Source organism: Hipposideros armiger, unplaced genomic scaffold (genome assembly GCF_001890085.2).
Source record: "Hipposideros armiger isolate ML-2016 unplaced genomic scaffold, ASM189008v1 scaffold_120, whole genome shotgun sequence".
Lineage (NCBI taxonomy): Eukaryota > Metazoa > Chordata > Mammalia > Chiroptera > Hipposideridae > Hipposideros > Hipposideros armiger.
Window position 1 is genome coordinate 1,106,184 of NW_017731470.1, and position 19,190 is coordinate 1,125,373.

The 19,190-nt window shown below is 37.9% G+C and overlaps 1 protein-coding gene across 1 annotated transcript in view; it reads right to left on the reverse strand.

Moving 5' to 3' along the window:
- MAP3K5 (mitogen-activated protein kinase kinase kinase 5) overlaps window positions 1–19,190 on the reverse strand; it is a 203,596-nt gene that overhangs the window by 77,037 nt on the left and 107,369 nt on the right. Inside the window, exons 9-12 of the mRNA XM_019648088.1 lie at window positions 18,562–18,718; window positions 15,178–15,331; window positions 8,813–8,920; window positions 2,323–2,372 (exon numbers count right to left, since the gene is read on the reverse strand). Of these exons, the coding sequence (XP_019503633.1) occupies window positions 2,323–2,372; window positions 8,813–8,920; window positions 15,178–15,331; window positions 18,562–18,718 (469 nt within the window). The remainder of the gene's footprint in view (window positions 1–2,322; window positions 2,373–8,812; window positions 8,921–15,177; window positions 15,332–18,561; window positions 18,719–19,190) is intronic.

Genomic DNA, 19,190 nt, shown 5'->3' on the forward strand with positions numbered 1-19,190 from the left:
ATAAATACTTTTTATATTGTCCCAATTATGAAATCAATGCTGTTTAATGGCAAAAAGTTAAAAATAGTACTTTAAAATAATGTTCTCTGTACCACAATACTAAAATCTTTTAATATTCTGAGGGTGGTCTTCCTACTCATCTCTGTAGATAGAGCTGCTCTCTCTGGGGGTTGTAGGCACACAGAAGCTGTATGTGCCTCCAGCTTAGCATGGAAAAGGTGTCCTGCCTTCTGTAGCACCAAACTGTGCTGGGAGGAAAAGCGGAAGTATTGATTGGCTGACTGACCTTGACATTCTGGTGTTATGAGATCTGTAGGACAACAAAATGTTTCCAAAGCTAGGAAGGCAATGTGTGGAGGCAGTAAGAGCACCTCATTAGTTGGAGAGATTTTCAAGGAAGTGAAGCAACGTGGAGCAGCACTTGGTTTGGACTCAGCAAGCGGTTTACTTCATAGCAATCAAAACATTTTGAGATTACCAGTCAGGTCAGGCTGTTTTATGCCAGCAGTTGTCAAATATATTCTGTAATGAGCCAGAGAGTAAGGCTTTGTGGGCCAAACTACTCAATTTTGCTATTGGAGCAGCCTTAGACAATAAACAAATGAATATGGCTAAGTTCTAATAAAACTTTATAAAAACAGGCAGTAGGCCATATTTGACCTGTGGGCTGTAGTCTGCCAATCCCTATTTTATGCCTGTACATCTGCTGTTCCTTCAATTTGGAATTCACATTATTTTTTACCTTTTAATAAATTCTACTCATCATTTAAGGCTCAGCTTAGACCTTACTCCCTTCTCTACTTCTACCATAAATAGAAAGATTTCCTCCTGTACTTCTGTTTTTTGAACACAGTTCTATCATTGCTCATCTCACATTGTATTATCATTAGTTGTTAAATCCTCTGCTGGGCTTAGAACCCTTCGAGAGAAGAGTTCACATCTTAATCATTTTTGTATCCTGAGCAGACTAGGATTCAACATTTGACACACAGCTACTGCTCAATAAATACCTACTGACTGATCTGAGAATGTTCTGAGGTGATGCAAGACCAACTGCTGACTTAGTCAAGATTTCCTTCTGTAGTTTTTCATTTCTTTATAGAGGAGAAAGCCAAGGAAAGTTAGCTCTCTTTGAAGTCACACACCAGAACTCAAATTTCTCAACATATAAATAAGCATTCTATGTGTATGCTGTAAATCACAACAAAGGTTATGTAGTGATGCCATACTTAAAGAAAATTAATTCACTGGAAAATAGATATGATGAAGTCAAACTGATACTTTACTAAAGGAATTGCTTAAAATGCAGCTATAAATAATGAGTACTTAACTAATTATCTGTTTTAAAAATTAAATGTTAAGAGAATAAAGCTTTATTTGAGAAGGCTTGGAATGGAAAGGTATATACTGAGTCAGTCCATAATCTTGCTTGTTTCTGTTCAGATCATTCATAATGTAACAGGTGGTTTTACCAGGTAAACTCCAATTAGCAGCGACTCAGACAGCTCTATCAGTTCATGCTCCAGCAAAACCAATTACTATTATGCCAAAAGCAACAGGGTATTGCATAACTGGCCTTCAGAAATCTGGTGGGATTTTTTTTTTCCATTTCTATTATGTGGGGATAAAGAGTAATAAACACAAATAGTTTGGTATAAAATTTCTAAGAGTTGGTCTAGTATGAGTTTAATTAGTGGCTTTTGATTCTGCAAAAAAACCCTCATTTCTAAATCCCAAGAAATGGCATTTCCTGAGCCAATGGCATTATAATGGCAATGTCAGAATTGAACCGAACTAAAGTGAATCACTCTAATCTCAAGACACTTCATTAATGGTGACCTCAGGACAAGTTGTTTTTAAAAACATATTCCTGAATACCTCACCACATTAATATTAGTACTGGACACAACCTGGTAGAAGACCAGATTGTCTTCTAGAAGATGTGTGCTTTCGATCCATCTAAGGAGAGATTAGTTAGTTCCTGGTATACAGAAAGACCAGAAAACTATCTTATAACATAAACCAACAGCTCAACCACCTACAGAGAACACCACATAGCTTACTTTTACCTACACTTTGATTCTGTTCCTTCCCATTTACCCCTCAGTCACCATGTTTTAAGTGGGTGACAAACACAGAGTCAGTTCAGCTTAACCATGAAAGTTTCATTGCAAATTTTTTATAATAGAGGTAGTGATACTAAAGAAGGTTGAGCATTTTCATCAATAAAAAGATTACTGAAATTCTTTGCATTTTTAAATAATGACTAAGAGTCCCAGAAAAATGTCTTCTAAGAAAATGAAATGTACCAAGGAAACTTACCTCACTCCCCTGATAGAAGTAGCACTAAAATTCCATTCATGTATACCTTTCTAGAACACAGGGAAAGAACAAAAAATGTTCAGTCATCCAAGTTAACATAACAATCATTTGTTTTATTATTTTTTAAATAATATACACAGAGTAATTTTTTCCTAGTGTATAAAATTCTTCATAAACAAATTATCTGGATGGAAACTGCAATTCATTCTCAAGCCACAAGAGTGATGTTTACTTAATGATTTCTGTACTTCAATAAAACAGCTCCAAGAGTACCTGAGAGAATTAGGTCTCGTGTAACTTCAAAAATTTTATCTTTCGATTAACCTAATAACTGTTGTGCATTAATTGTTAAAGTAAACAACCCAGTGATCAAGGTACTTGAATTATTATAGTCAAGAAAGATTTCTTTTCTGAAAAAGAAAACCATTAATTTGAACAAAATATCTGCAAGGTTTTAAAGATAACTATTATTAAATTATCTTTAAATTTTTTAACAGGTGTTTCTATTTTCTCAGAAAATAGTACAATAAGTATGCATGTGTGTACACACATATATACCAGGAATGCCAAAAACATTGTACAAGGAGACACTTTGGTCAACATTGCTCAAACAGTTTTCCATAATCAGAAGTGTCTGGACGTTGATGGTAACTACTCTGAGCACCTCTTGTAAATGCAAAAGTCAAATGTGACTTGTGTTCATCTTTTGTTATTGGTATATATTGAGTACCACAATTTTAATAGTTTTTCCTTCCTTTCTTAAAATGTGTATCTGTTTTGGCACCCTCTGTATAGTGTCCATCATAGCTACAATGTGTTACTTAATTTATGCAAAATGCAATGTACTAATAAAGTTTGAACATAAAAAAATGTGATTGTCATATGATAAACATGGGTGATCTGCAGGGCCAAGATGAGAAAAATGTGGGATTTCTTGACTCTTTTACTAGAGCTAAATTAAAATTAGTATTAAATGCATGTGTCTCTAAATTAAATAAATTACAAGATGGAGAACATTCCCTATAAAAATATGTCTGACAACAATATACTATTAATAACAAATAGTTTTGCAGAAATAAAGTAGGTGATACATGTGTCCAAGTTTAGCAAGTATGGTAGTCAATCCTTTAAATGTAAAACAACCAGGAAAACAAGCTCTTACCCACCCACTTAAAATACTGCCAGAAGGTTGAGACCTTGGCTGGACTAGTGAAATGGACAATGAAGCTGTGGCTCTGAGGCAGCCCAGAACTCTCCTTGTGGCGGAAGCAACTCCAAAAGCCACAGTTTATATTCATAGCACCTAGTTCTTTGCGAGGACCATGAAATTTAAAATAAAAATAGATCTTCTCAAGCCTGAAGTCGATTTACTAAAAAACTACTTTTAATGCACATCAGTCAGGTCATAGGACATGACCTGAATTACTACAGAGCAAATGTTGCTGTGCATGAGGCCCAGGGAAAGCAGAGACCACAGAAAGGTGCTCAGAGAAAGTGGTTCTCTTAACCAGAGTGCAGAGCGAGTTAAATTAAAATAGCAGTCTGCAGCTTTGGATGATAATTTGAAAGTTGCTTCTAAATCCTGTTGGCCTCAGGTGACCTTCTAAATATATGTGACCCGGGAGCTGCAGCTGTTAACCTGCACGCCACTTGCACACTCTGCAGCCTTATCCTCAGAGCCTGGGACTGAGCTTTCTAAGGCCATCCCCAGGATCGGGAGGTGGGGGCTGGGTTGCAGAGCCAGTAGGGCAGTTTACAAACCTTCAACTGAACACAGCAACTGGGGAATGCCAACAAGACAGCACTGGTAAACTCTATCGTCCATCAGCCCTGTTCTGGGAGCAGCCACGGAGAGACCTCCCAGATTGATTGGACTGGTTTTGTAGGAAAGGAGTAAAGCATTTCCAGAATGTTAGGTTCCTGAAAGGTTGCAAGTGCTGCCAGGGAATGTTCCATTTCAGTGGTGTAAAGCCCAGGGCCTGAGATGAAGCGATCTGGAATAAAGCATCTCGCCCCACCTCCCTTGCTGGTGGCCTCTCCACATGCAGGCACTGGTGAGCTACAAACCCAAACTGGGGCCTCTCTGGGGGTCAGAGGAAAAGGGACAGTCAGAGGCAGCAATGGATAATGAACCCCAACAAGCCCTAAACCAACACTCGACCTAACTGAATCAGTACAAGCGCCATTTTCTTGGAACTTGTTAGGTTCACATCCTGTGCCCCAGCTTAGGGCAAGAATAGGAACTAGGAGTTAATATTGAGCTAAGGTAGCAGGAGTTATACTGTGGCAGACAATGCTGGTTCCCTAGGCAACGGCCATTTCTTTCCTTCTTTGCAAACAAAAAATGAATTTTGTTCAGGGTCTGGTGGCAATACTTAGGGACAGTGTAATTGATTTGTCTAAATCAGCCATGGTAAGCCTGTTTCCCTTGCTGGTGACTGGTTTAGGCATGGTCACATGCCATGCAATGTTTTGGATGAGGAAAAGAGCCTGACCCTCCTCCTTTGGATGCTGTCTGTCTTACATAGCAGCTCCAAACATCACACAATGATGAGTGAAAAAACAAGAGCATATAGGGAATTCAGCTCAGAATTCTGACACTGGTACGCCACTGAAGTCACCTCCAGAAAGACCTTACCTCTGAAGTTCTTATAATATGAGATAACATTTTCTTATAATTGAAACAAGTTTTAGTTGGGAGTTTTGTATAATAGCTAAAAGCATCCTTCATTGATGAGAGCATTATATCATCAAAATCTAGGGTCTGAGGTCAACCTATTCCCCTCATAAATTTCCTGAGTCTTCTCAAAATGGCCATTGGCAGGAGCTGGCGTGAGGTCAGCACTTAGTACTCCACTAGGTCCCTGCTGCCTGCTACCTTTGCCTGAGAAGCCACCAGATAGGCCAGGAGAACTTAAACTTCAAACCTGAAAGGAGGGGAATTCTAAACAGCAACCATTTAAAATATCTTGCAAATAATTTCTCTGTTCCTCAATCTAGGTTTTTGTTTCCTGTGTACAGGCAGACTTTCTTCAAGTACTAACTTACTGTAAGCAGTAACCATCTGTTGAACAAAGGGAGGACTGTTAAAAGACTGGGATTTCAAAGAATTTTGCCCCTGAATGTAGAGGAACTCTTCTAAGAGTCCCTGAACTCTTGGAAATTGGTAAAATGATCTTTAAGTTTTGAAAGTTGTAATATAAAATATATGTTAGCTCATATAGTGGTTCATTCCACATTTAGAATGAAAATCCCCAGAGAGGGAGTAAAGAAATAAATATGATAGATGAAAAGCAACATTCTCTACTATTCTACTTTTAGAAAAAAAAAATTAACATTCTATGACAAAAACAATCCATTTCCTGTTTAACATATGATGTATTAAAGCTGTTGCTTATTTCTTACTTAATTATAATTATTACAGTTGCTTTAAACTAACATAATAACAGCAACATGATCTTATTTTTATTGCTTGTCCTCATTCCAATTATATCACTTCTATTTTTAAAAATAGAGAAAATGGCAATGGTAATGAAGACACTACGGATAGTATGAAGGTTTGCAAAGAAATTGGCATAAATTCAAAATAGAAACTGAGTTAAAGAAAGCTGAAATGTTTGAACAAGGAGAATTTTTTAGCAGTAAAGGTTAATAGTGGGGACAATGCAAATACAGAAATTCTTCTTGATCAAAAGAAGGTAAAAAAGGACAAAATCTGTCCCTTCTTAATGCACTCATTTATAGCCTAATACATTCAATTGTTAGCATAATATAAAAGTTGTCTCTACAATTGTCACAAAACCTACAAGGCTAACTTTACTGAATGAAGAACTTCCATAAAAGAAAAATCATGACAACAAGCTAGAAATAGCACTTATTTTCCCAAACCTCTGGCTTACTTTGTTCTTTTCCTGTCTTCCAAATACTTCTGGCTGTCCACTCATTTTCTGGGCCTTACTAATTGCTAATTCCTTTAACTCCATTCTGTTTCCAAGTGTCCTTGGATAACCTTGTTCTTTCCCTTCAAGCCTTTGAAAAATAATGTTCATCTCTCCTAACCTCTTTTTGTTTTTGGAATTTAAACTGGGTGACTACTTCTGCTTGCAAGAACATGTATGCAGATACTTTTAAATAATGTAAATAAAACACTGTGCATTTTAAAACAATGGTAACAACATGCAAATAGATAGTTTTATTAATTACTATTAATTTTGTCTCTGGACAATTCCACTTGGAATCATGCTATCATGCCAGCTATAAAAGCAAAGGTTGCAATGACCCCCCTGCCTCCTTGGGTTTAATTTGCTAGAATGGATTACAGAACTCAGGAAAAATTTTACATACTAGATTATTGGATTATTATAAAAGGATATAACTCAGGAACAGCCAGATGGAAGAGATGCAGGGCAAGGTATGTAGGAAGGGACATGGAGCTACCATGCCCTCTCCAGATGCATCTCTTTGCCTGTTTCTCTGTGTGTCCACCAACCGGGAAGCTCTCTGAACATTAAGGGTGTTTACAGAGGCTTCATTACACAGGCATGAGTGATTAAATCATTGGCCATTGGTGACTGATTCAACTTCCAGCCCTTCTCCCCTCCCCAAGGCAAGATGGGGGGACTAAAAATTCCCACCCTCTAATCTCAAGGTTAGTTCCCCATGCGCCCATCCTTAGGTGCCAAAAGTCACTTCATTAACATAGCAAAAGACGTCTATGGCTCTCAGCACTGAGGGACTTTCAAGGGCTTTAGGAGCTCTGTGTCAGAAATGGGGACTAGGATCAAACATATATTGCTTACTGTACATCACAATATCACAGTTCCCTAATATAACACGAACCACTTCTCAAATGACTGCTGGAATGTCATCTAAAGAGCTAAATTTTGGGGTTTCAATGTTTGAGTTCAGTCCATATGTGTACGGCCATGATTTTATTATTGCTATTAAAATACATGGAGCATTTATTATATGCCAGGCTGTGTACAATACACTTGACCTACATCATTTCGTTTAACATTCACAACAACCTTTTGAGGTGGATATCATTATTACCCCATTTTACAAATAAGGACACTGTAGCTTGGAGAAGCCATGTTGCCCAAAGGCAGTGATGGGATCTGAACCCAGGTCTGTTGACTCAAAGCCCACATTTTTAAAAACTGCAACCCCATACCTCCAAGTGTACTTCCTGATTTCCTTTTCTGCTTTGTTTATCCTTTTTCACTAAGTAATATACCTATGTTATTCATGTATCTGTTCATTGTCTGTCTCCCTGAGTAGACGGTAAGCATCACGAGGGCAGAAATTTTGCTTATTTTGGACACATCTGTTTTCCTTGTGCCTAACAGGGCCTGGTAGTGCCTGTCACAGGGTAACTGCTCAATAAATATTTGTTGAGTGTGTAGATATTTAAGGAAAATAATAAGGGTATTTTGGAAAACAATTATAAAAGAACTCCACAAAACTACTTTGCCACAGGACTTCTCTCATTTCTGTGGTTTATCCTGTGAACTGGAATCAGGTCTTGAAAAGTTTCTATTTTTTAAAAAATAGTAGGATAATTTGCACATGCATTAAAATGGATGATACACGGAGTAGAGTGTGGGAACGGATTCAATGGAATTGTAATAGATAAGCATGATATCGGGGGTGGGAGGGCAGTGGATGGGGGGAGGGGGGTTGTTACTTTGTGAGGGTGAAAAGGGTAACTATTGCATTGTTCTGTACACCTGAAACTAACAATAAAAAAAAAAATGGATGATACACAGAAGTGAAAAGGGTTATCCAAATGATAGCTACGTGTTGAAATCAGAGTGTTTAAAATTAAGATCTTTCTGAAAACCAGTGGCAGCAAGGCCCACATCATTCTGTGCCCACCATAGGGAGCCAGTGGCTAATCTGAGACTTAGAGCTAGCTGCTTAGATAACCCAACTGCCACGATGTGATGATAATTGGAATAGTACCAGTTGTAAGACCAGAAGTAGTAGTATTCTGACAGGCTTCCTACAATTAAGACATGCATCTTTTAATCATATACCGGAGGTGCCAAAAAGATGTATACACATGACTTGTATTCATCTTTTGTTATTGGTATATATTATTACAATTTTAATACATCTTTTTGCTTTCTTAAAATGTGTATACATTTTTTTGGCACCCTCTGTACTTTACGTATCAGTTCTTTAGTTCTTAATTTATTTTAGAGCATGAATTTACAAAACAAAGAAATTCTCCAATTTCCAGTGCACTTTGGATGGTTATGTTATCTATAATAACAATCCAAATAGTTCAACTATATTTTATTACATGAATGAACTCTATAACCCAAATTTAACAAATTTTATATTACAGAATATACTCATGCCAAGATAAATACACACTGAAGCAATTTCTTCTTAGCTAATGCGGGTATTTACTGGAATACATAAATGCTGGGAGAGTGTAAAGTCCTTCACTATTAATGCTCGTTTTAATAATTGCACAATTTACCGTGTCATCAGGAAGCACGTGCCAAATAGATATTGTCTTTTCCTCAACTTCATTGTTGATAGACAAATATGAAGGTTGATAGATTTTGGTTGGTTCTAATATTAATACCTTGAAAACATAAAACAAAGAAACTAATATTAGTGACTTAAGGTTTAAATCATTTAAAGCTGTTATAACAACACAACACTGATTATTGGATAAGGCTCTGGTTCCATTGCTGGAGTAAAACCATTTAAAATTCTGGCTGTTGCCATTTCTATGAGTCCTCTGAGTATTTGATGATATTATTCAAGTATCATAAATTTCAATAATGCATCACCTTTCATTGTTAAAGAAATTGGAAATAAATTTTTGAAGTCCATAGATTGGTTTGGCTATCCCCCAAGGAATCTACTGATGGAACTTCTTAAAAAGCTTCTATTTTATCATACAACACATATTCTATTTCTATAAATACAAATGTGTGAAAGAAAGTCAGAAACATGGTGGTAACACAAATAATTCTGTACAAAGAAAGGAAAATATTCCACATATAGAATGTTGCATACTTTAGGTTTTCTGCTGCCACACCTTATCATAAAGAGGTAATGGTGTGGTTTTCATACCTATAAATGGATTGAGAAATGATTTTGGTTATTATTGAGTTTTATATATAAACCAAAGAAATGGACATAGCTATATGAAATAATAAAAATGTTTTTATACTGTCTTCAAGATACAACTGGCACTTTCAGTAATGATGTATTTAGCCTTGTGAAAGAAAAGGAGAAATAAAACTTGCTCCGTTTTGGAGATGCAAAATGGGTATATGATAAGCGAGATGAGAATCCCCATCAAAGGACTGCATGATGTATTATATTATTACTAATATCTCATTTTAGGAGCAAATAACATTAAAATACCACACATGCCCTGATTTCAAAGGTGTTGCAACTGTTATCTATTTTGTACAATGATTAGAGGCACCTGCCTAGCTCAAATTTCCTATGCAGACTTAAGTAGGAATGTTTAACTAGCCGAGGAACTAGAATAGTTTTTCCACTCCAATGCTCAAGAAAATTGCCTTTTAGAACTAATCTTGTATCAATCAAGGTTTACCAAACAAAAGTGGAGAAAAAAAAACCTTCAGAAGGCTCCATTAACAAGGAATTACAGATTCACAATACATTATAACCTAAAGTGCAGCCTGAGCAAGAATCTGGGTTAGAAACTGACTCAGCCATACAATGCAAACCCAGTGTATTTATTTTATGATAAATTTATCATAACAGTAAATTTACTTAAAAGTACAGCGAACTAGAGAAAGGGGATTAGAAAAACAAAGTTTTCTTTACTCTTGAGTAGAAAAACTTCAAGGGCATACAGAATTCTTGATCAGGCTCTAGCTTTGAAAATAAGACAGAATATACCACAAATAAACACACAGGAAGAGCCCAAAGGGGAACATGTTTTGATTGAGGAACACACCCAGTGAATCAAGGTCCAAATTCCCATCAGCAGAGAGGTAAGTAGTACTAGTTAATAATGAAAAGAAATCTTCAATCTAAACTTTGCAGAAATCGTGCTCTCAAATCTAAGTATCACAGCGTTTGTGAAATTAGAACAAGTATCAGGGAACAAAAGGTGGGTTTTCTAAAACAGCATCCAAGTCACTGCACTGACAAATGATAATACACTTTGTTCCCTAATTACACGGGCACACTATTGAACATTAGAAAAGCACAGGTTCTCTTTCTTCTTAAATTATGTGTTTATGGCTGTCTCAGATATTTCCAGTAGATAAAATCTGAGCTGTGTGTTCGTATCTTGAGATAGGAAATAAAAACTGGTTGTAATTATCATTGTCTAACATTTATTGAGCCCTTTGATCCACCCTTGAAATGACAAAAATATGAGGAGTTTGTAGCATGCATTTTGGAGGTCACAGAAAAGCTGAGAAAAGACCAGAGAAAGCAAGCAATCTGATAAAAGCGTTGAAATTCAACTCACTTGCGAGTATAGGCATTCTTGCTTTTAGTTTCTGGTCCTTTATATTGCTTACCACTACAATCAACTGCTAACTTCATGTATCTGAAGCAGGAAGGAACACATCAAGGCCTATGAACCTTCATAAAGAGTAAACGTTAACTGGAGTTGCCACGCTCCACTTCCACTTGCCTGATATTAGGTGATGGGCTGATGGTCTCCTCACTTTTCAATGTAGGAAGGAAGGAAAAATACACACAGAAGAAGTGAGAAAAAAGGAATACCGTATTTCCCCACGTATAAGACGCACCCTTTTCCGAAAAATTTGGGGTCTAAAAACTGGGTGCGTCTTATACAGTGGTTGTAGGGTTTTTTTACTTGCATTTCCCGCAAGTGATGAGTTGTATGAATTTTATGATGTATAAAACTTGAGTTCAATAACTTTATGTAATACATTTTTTTCAAATTTCGGGCCCCAAAATTAAGGTGCATCTTATACATGGGAGCATCTTATACATGGGGAAACACGGTAAATCGAACTAAACTGAAATAATAATAAATGATGGAAACATTCAAATCATTTCCCAAAGAAACTTGCATCTGCTTGCTATTGCCCGGGGTCACGGTTATTTCTTGGAAGAATGAGAATGGACATGGCAGTAAGATAAATGGAGACAATCAAATGAAGTATTTTCTAATATAAGTCATCCTGGTTTTAGGCAGATCCACTTCAAAAGAAGGATAATGTTATCACCCACCAAGACCCACTGCAGCCTTCATGAGTGTGAGCCACATAAGATGCTGCTCCAAGGACAGGAGAGTTAAACAGTGGCTGATATGGTACCCCAAGTACTAGAAGCTCTATGTGGTGGAACATGGGTAGCAAACTTCAATGATTGCAGGAGGGTGGGCCTGGTGGGAAAGTGAATGAGGGAAGCAAGACAGATGAGACTGTAACCAACATCTGAAAAGGCAGCAGCTAGTTGGCTCAGTAGATTATTGCTTTTGGAGAATGCAGTCACAAATTGCCAGTCCCTTGAAATTTTCAAGAGTAGTTAAAAATTTGGATTTTTACGTGTACTCTCCTTATTTTTCTCTTGATTTGTTTATAAACTTTATTTTTCAATTAAAATACTCCACCTTTCCAACTATTTTGTCTATCTTTTCCTCTTCTTTAACTACAGTAATGATAGTTATTTGAAGTCCTCATCCGGTAACTCCAATATGTGAATCATCTCTTCGGCTGACTCTATTGGCTGTTTTCACTCTTCATTACCAGCCACTTTTTCCTGCTTCTTAGCATGTCTAGTAATCTTTGATTACATCTGAATGACACATTGCAGAAGCTCTGGATTATATCTTTCCAAAGGTGTTTTTGTTTTGTTTTGTTTTTCCTAGCTAGCAGTTATATTATCAGTATATCATCTTGATCCTATCAGTCTTAGTTTTATTCTGGCTTTGTTAAGGTGGGTCTGTTTCAGTTTTGCCCTTACTGCTAGAGCATGGACTTTCTATGTCTCAATGACCTACTAAGGTCCCATCACTCTAGCTGGGCTCAAAGTCCAACATCTTATCCCTGCATTGTGTAAGCTCTGGAATATCTATCTGTTCCGCTCTCAGCCTTCCAAAAGCTGCTCTCTGCCACTTCTGGTACTGATCTAAAGAACTGAAAGTTGTCACCACCTCAGAATATGAAAGATTGAGACTAAGAGCTCAAACAGATTTATAGCATCACTTTGATGTAAGGAGAGATTTGTGCAAGGGAACTTACCTTGATAAGGCTTATTTAAGCCACATAGGTCCCATCCAAAGCCCAATTTTAGTCAAATACTGGGACCACTAGTTGTGTTTATTCATAATTTCACACTCTCTTTTCACACTATCTGGGAGTTGCCCTAGGACTCAAGGGAAATACCAAGGCATAATCCTGCGGTGTACTCTTCAAAGCTCCCCCCTTCTCCAACACATGCCCTACATATTCCAGCTGCCTGAGGGCCCCAAACACTGATCCCTGCCTGCTCTGCCCAGTGAGAATACTACTGCTGACTAGGGCTCCACCTCCCTGGGCTGCAGCCAGAAAAATGACCTCAGGGGAAAGCAAGGGGGTGAAGGTGGGGACTCAACTCAATTACCTCCCCTCAGGATTGTAGCCCTGTGATAATCACTATTTCACACCGACAAACAGTTCTTCTATATATTTTGTCCAGAGTTTATAGTTATTTACAGCAATATCAATACCATTTACTCCATCGTAGCCAGCACTGAAAGTCCAAGTCCCTTTATTTTTAAACGGTGACAACAAATTGTTTTTTTAAATCACTGAGTGGTCTTTTAAACATAAGAACTTAATCTTATGCACAGCCTCACACATAATAAACACTAAAATTACCACAACATACCATTTTTCATCTATAAGTTTAGCAAAAGTACAAATCAGATAAATACAGCAGCTTTTTGGAGAGACTGCGAAAAACAATAAGCCTGTTGATGGGAGGTGGGGTGGGGGCTGGAGGGGGATATCAACTGATATGGTCCCCATGGAGGGCAACAGGGCAATCTGCATCAAGTCCACTTCCGGGAATTTATCCTACACATGTATCTGCACACATGCAAAATGGCATAGGTACAATGGTGTTTCATTTTAATTTGCATTTTTTGAGTACACAGTGAGATTTAATATCTCTTCACATGATTTGCCCATTTTTCTTTTGCTTTTGCTTATCAATTTGTAGGAGTTGGTTGGTTTTTTTTTCACGTTAGGCAAATTGATCATTGTGCAACATTAGTATTAAATACCCTCTCCAGTATGTGCCATATTTATGATGTTTTTCACTGAACAAAAGTTGAATTTTTAATGAAATAAAATTGGTCAACATTTGCCTTTAGGGCTTATAGGTTCCTTTCTTGCTTAAGAAATCCCCTCTCACCTAGAGTATATACCTGTATTCTCCTAACTTCTCTCTTCATATTTTCTGGTTTTATTTTTGTACATTCAGGTTATGACAGACTAATTCATATTAAACTAACTTAAATTAGCTCAGAATAGCTAATACGAGTGGTTTCATTTCATAGCTAATTTTCTAGTTGATCAAGTCAACAGTCAATTAAATGCTTCAATTCTGCGCAGTCTACTTTCACCACATTTACTAACATCAGCGCACCAGCTCAAGGCAAGCTGCCAGCTCACTCTGAGATAAATATTTTCCTAGCTACGTATTATCTAGGCTAGAAAATAAAGTGAAGTGTTTGAGTTTCAAAAGGCTTTTCGACTAAAGATCCTACTGCATTTAAAGCTTCATCTGGAAGCAAGAATAAAGAAAGCCTGTTAATGCCAGCAATGGATTTAATTAAATCAGATGATATTATCAACAAGAACTAGAAAACATGATTTTTGTAAAAAGACTTGAGAGTTGTCAGCACCTCTGAGTATGGAAGATTGAGACTAAGAGCTCAAGCAGAGAGATTTATAGCATCCCTTTGATGTGGGAAGAGATTTGTGTAGAGTAAGTGGCCAATAAATCTTGAATTGGATGTGAAAGCTATACTATCAGGATCTGGACGGCACCAGAGGAGAACATGAGCAATATATTTTTAAGTGTTTGTGTCTATTAGGCTTTTTTTTTTTTTAAAGAAATTTTATTGGGGAACAGTGTGTTTTTCCAGGACCCATCAGCTCCAAGTCAAGTAGTTGTTTCAATCTAGTTGTGGAGGGTGTAGCTCACTGGTCCATGTGGGAATCAAACTGGTGACCTTGTTGTTCAGAACACGCGCTCCAACCAACCGAGCCACCCAGCCACCCTAGACTTTTAAATATATATATTTATACAAAGTTTGATAGAAACCAGCCAAAATGAGTTGCAGATCAGAACCTACAAATTATTTCCAGTGATCTAAAGCACTGTAAAAAGCGATTGTGGATACTACATCTAACCCTAATTCATGTGGATAATGAGTGGTGGAGATAGAATAACAACACAGGTGAGCCTGACACCTTTCATCAAATTAATGGCAATGATATTGATGACAATGTCAACAAAACTGTAGTATGAATTTTAAAATGCACCATCTGTCTGGTCTGAAGAGATGTCTTGACTTACCAAGCTAATTAAGAGAATATTTTTCTTGGGAAGGAGCACTTTACAACCTATGAAAAGAAACCACCCAATTCCACAGCAAATCATAAAGATGTATCTCATTTCTCTGATTTTGAGAAGTTATTTTAAAAAGTAAGCTAAAGCAAACCAATAGGCAGAAAATAAATGTGTGTCTTAACCATATGAACATTGTTTTAAAGCATAAAAATAAGCACACTAGTATTGTTACAATCCCAGTGCAAGATATTATTTAAATAAAAGAAACAAAATAGAGCTATGGAGTTAAGTCAATTGAAGCATACTCACTGGGAACCTAACTACAGTGACATCTGTCTTTGTGGCCTCGACCAGGAAATCCATCCAGAAGTCCACGAGTTCCTGTTTGGCCACAGGCTGTTCTGTAGGCAGCTTCACAAAATGCTTATATATCAAAATTGTCTCTACAATAGACTTGAGGTACCTAAAAATTAAAACACAACAGTCAAATTTAGAACCACCTGTTCCCATGTATCCCTTATTCTGTAAGTTCAGTTTAAATATGGCATTAATAATTATGCATTCAGATTCACCAAATATTATTATTTGTTACATGTCATATACTTTCACACATTATCTCACTTAAGGCTCACAAAAATTCAATCAAGTAGACTGTTTTATGATCATTTTAAAGATGATGAAACTGAGGCTTGGAGGGCTTAAGTGACTTGGACTGGGTGATACATGGACTTAAAACAGGATTTGTAAAATAGTGACTATATTCTATTCAAGGAAGTGATTAATGCATTTGTTTTAAAATATGCTTCCTAGGCCTGCCGAGTGGCGTGTTGGTTAAGAGTTGGCTTGGGAGCGCCAGCTCTGAGCAGCAGGGCCCCAGTTCGGATCCTACATGAGGGCCAGTGACACTGCCCTCTACAGCTAAGATGGTGAACAACAGCTCCACCTGGAGCTGGGTTGCAGTGAGTCGCCAGCGACAGAGTAGGCTACAGTGGGGCTGCAGTGGGCTGCCATAAGCTACCGTGAGTGGCCGGCGTGAGCTTTCGTGAGCCACCATGAGCCGCCATCCAATGGCCGGTGAGCAACTGCCTCATCCGGGAAGAACGCAATGATAATACCAACATGGGCCAGTGAAGCGAAATCCTATACTAGACTGAAGAACAAAAGGACAGCAACTTGTCTGTTCCCACTCCCCGATTCCCATTCCCCGATTCCCCAACGCTGTTCCCCTACCCCCATTCCCTAATAAAATCTTAAAAAAAAAAATATGCTTCCTTGAGAAAGCTTTCTAAACAGACTTTTCATAAGAAATCATTATTTTGCCCAAAGTAACTCAGCTTATATATTACACAAATATACTCAAATCTGACAACTGGTGCCTCGAAGAAAAAAATTAGAAAAAAAAAATGAAGAGCAAGATAATTATGTGAAACAATAGGTATGCAAGCACATTATAAACTATAATATGGAAGCTAGCAATAAGTTAATGAAAATTTAAGACATTGTTTCATGGTTGTTATTACTAATGCATAAAATAATGTCTGCTTTCTTGTCAACAGAAGCCAGGATACCTAAAACCAAAGCTCCTTCCTTGTACCTGTGCTTCATTCTTCTCCTCTACCATCAGGATGGTCATAATAAAGAAATAATAAATTCGGCTGCACTGAACACATGCATTTATTTATTTCATGTCATTTGCTGAATGCCTACTGTGGACATACTACTGACAATACAGACCTGTTCTCAAGCTGTGCACAGAGCTGAGGAGACAGAACTGTAGAAGGTATTACAGCACCATGTGATACACATCAATGGAGCTATAACTAAACAGACACAACTAACAAAAGTCGTACAGCCAGTATCAACAGAGATATGACTAAAGAACAATGGAAATAAGAGAGAAGAAAATTCCATGAGATGAAATAATCACACACATGTATGCAACAGCATCCAGGAACTTCTGTCCAGAGGCGGGGAAACGTTTCAGGTGGGGGTCTGATTTATGAGCAGACATGACTTATGAGCCCAGGTAGAGGGCGCTGGAAGAGGCCTTCTCAATGTGTGCTGAGACACGTGCGCATGAAGCCACAATAAGGCATGTTCGGTGTGAACAGAGAGCAGCATAAACCCGGGGGTGTGACAAGGGCTGAGCCTGGAAGGACTAAGGGCAAAACCTTGTTGGCCACGCTAAGGAGATGGGCTTTATTCCTTAGGCTGTGAGGCTCCATTAAGCTATACTGATTTAAGGGTTTCAGTGGAGGGGAATGGTCAGACATGTATTGTAGGAACATCTGCTGAAAATGAAAAAATCCTTTAGGAAGCCATGAGGACCTACCCATCATCTATCTCCTCAAATGGTTCCTCTGAGGAAAATAAGTCAGGGGCCTGAGCTCTGGGCTGCTCTAAGCCTTTGTTGGTTTCCCAGGAATCATTGTTAACCTTGAAAAGTCTTTACAGCTAATGGTCAGTCATTACATGTGATGCATAATAAAATTAGCATTGTTTTCCAAAATAGTCCTATGTGCAGACGGAAATTTTTTTTTTTTTAAGATTTTTATTGGGGAATTGGGGGGGCATGGGAACAGTGCTGGGGAATTGGGGAAGGGGAACAGACAAGTTGCTGTTGTTTTGTTCTTCAGTCTAGTTGTGGAGGACGTTGCTTCACTGGCCCAAGTTGGCACCGTCACTGCGCTCTTCCTGGGCGAGGCAGATCAGTCGCCGGCTTCTGGACGGCCGCTCACTGCGGCTGCTGGCCGCTCACGCTGGCTGCTAGCTACACACTGTAGCCCATGGCAACCCACTGCCACAGGGACTGCAGCCTACGCCCTCGCTGGCGACTCGGGGCAGCCCAGCTCCAGGTTGAGCTGTTTGTTGTTCAGCATCTTAGCTGTGGAGGGCAGTGTCACTGGCCCTCATATGTGGGATCCGAACCAATGCCCTCTGGCATCCCAAGCCAGTTCTTAACCATTGCGCCACTCGGCCGGCCCCGGAATTTTTTTTAATTAAAACTTACTGGATATATATAAAACTGAAAGCAACAAAGGAACAAGACAGACAAATAAAAAAACAAAAACTCACAGACACAGACAGTTCAGTAGTTACCAGAGGATAAGGGAGAGGGGGGTGGTAGATGAGGGTAAACGGGGTCAAATATACGGTGATGGAAGGAATTTTGTTTTCATTTCTCCAATTACCATACATAATGATGAGACTTGGGTGCAGGCCAAGAACAATTTGAAATGAGAAAAACACACATATATAGAAAACAGTCCCATGGGTCAGTAAACCCTAAGTAAAAAAGAATGAGAATTCCAAAACTGAGATCAGATCATAATGGAAACAAAGGGCATATGTTTGAAACCTGTAAACCCGCTGATCAGATTTGTAGGTGTAAAATTTGAGGCCCCTGCATGATTCATGTGGGTAACACTGGCCAACCTGGGTTAGTGGTTGGTCAATGTGACAGAAAGGCTGAGCTGGCAGCAGTCAGACATTACCTATGTCCAAAGTCATAAGAACCTATATTCAACCCATTTTATTCATGGATATTACTTTTCTCTCTAGACTCTGCATTTTATTCTATAAGCAAATAAAATAATCTCATTGTCAGTTCAAAAAATATAACAATTTGGAAAGAAGTTATAGGAGCTGTTGATTAAAAATAACTGGATAAACACATTAACAGTTTATTCTTACCATGCTGGTGTCTTCAGCTTAAACAGCTTTTCAGATGCTTGAATGACTCTTAAGTGGTCATTGGCCAGAACGCTGGCCCCCAGAAAAAATCCAACTTCCCAGCTCTGGAGTTTTTCCAAATTTCCCTTTTTACCAAGAAGGCTACTAAGCTTCACCCCTAGAAGATGGACAGAAATACAACATTACAAACACACAGTAGCTACATAGAGCCAGCTTTTTATTAAAAAACACAATGAAGCTTTCATTTTTCCTTTCAGATTAAAATAGCTTCGTTAAGTTTCTGATTACAAAAGGGCTTTAATAAAGTTCAGTGTAAAATAATGTCAGACTAATCCTAAAGATATACAGAAGAACATGAAATTTACCCTTTAACTTAAAAACCCAAAGATAACTGCCACTGTCACTTTGATGTCTGTACATGATTCCAGAATGTTTATGTATGCCTGTATATGGATAAATTAAAAGGTGGTATCATTAAACACCTTATGTAACCTGCTTCTTTCCCTATTACATCATGGAGTCTTTAGTTATTTGAAAGGGAAATGAGTCAGTTGAAGTATAAATGTATACAGTATATATATTTTACTATAGTAAAATGCTACAATAATTAATTTTATACCCAGAATAGT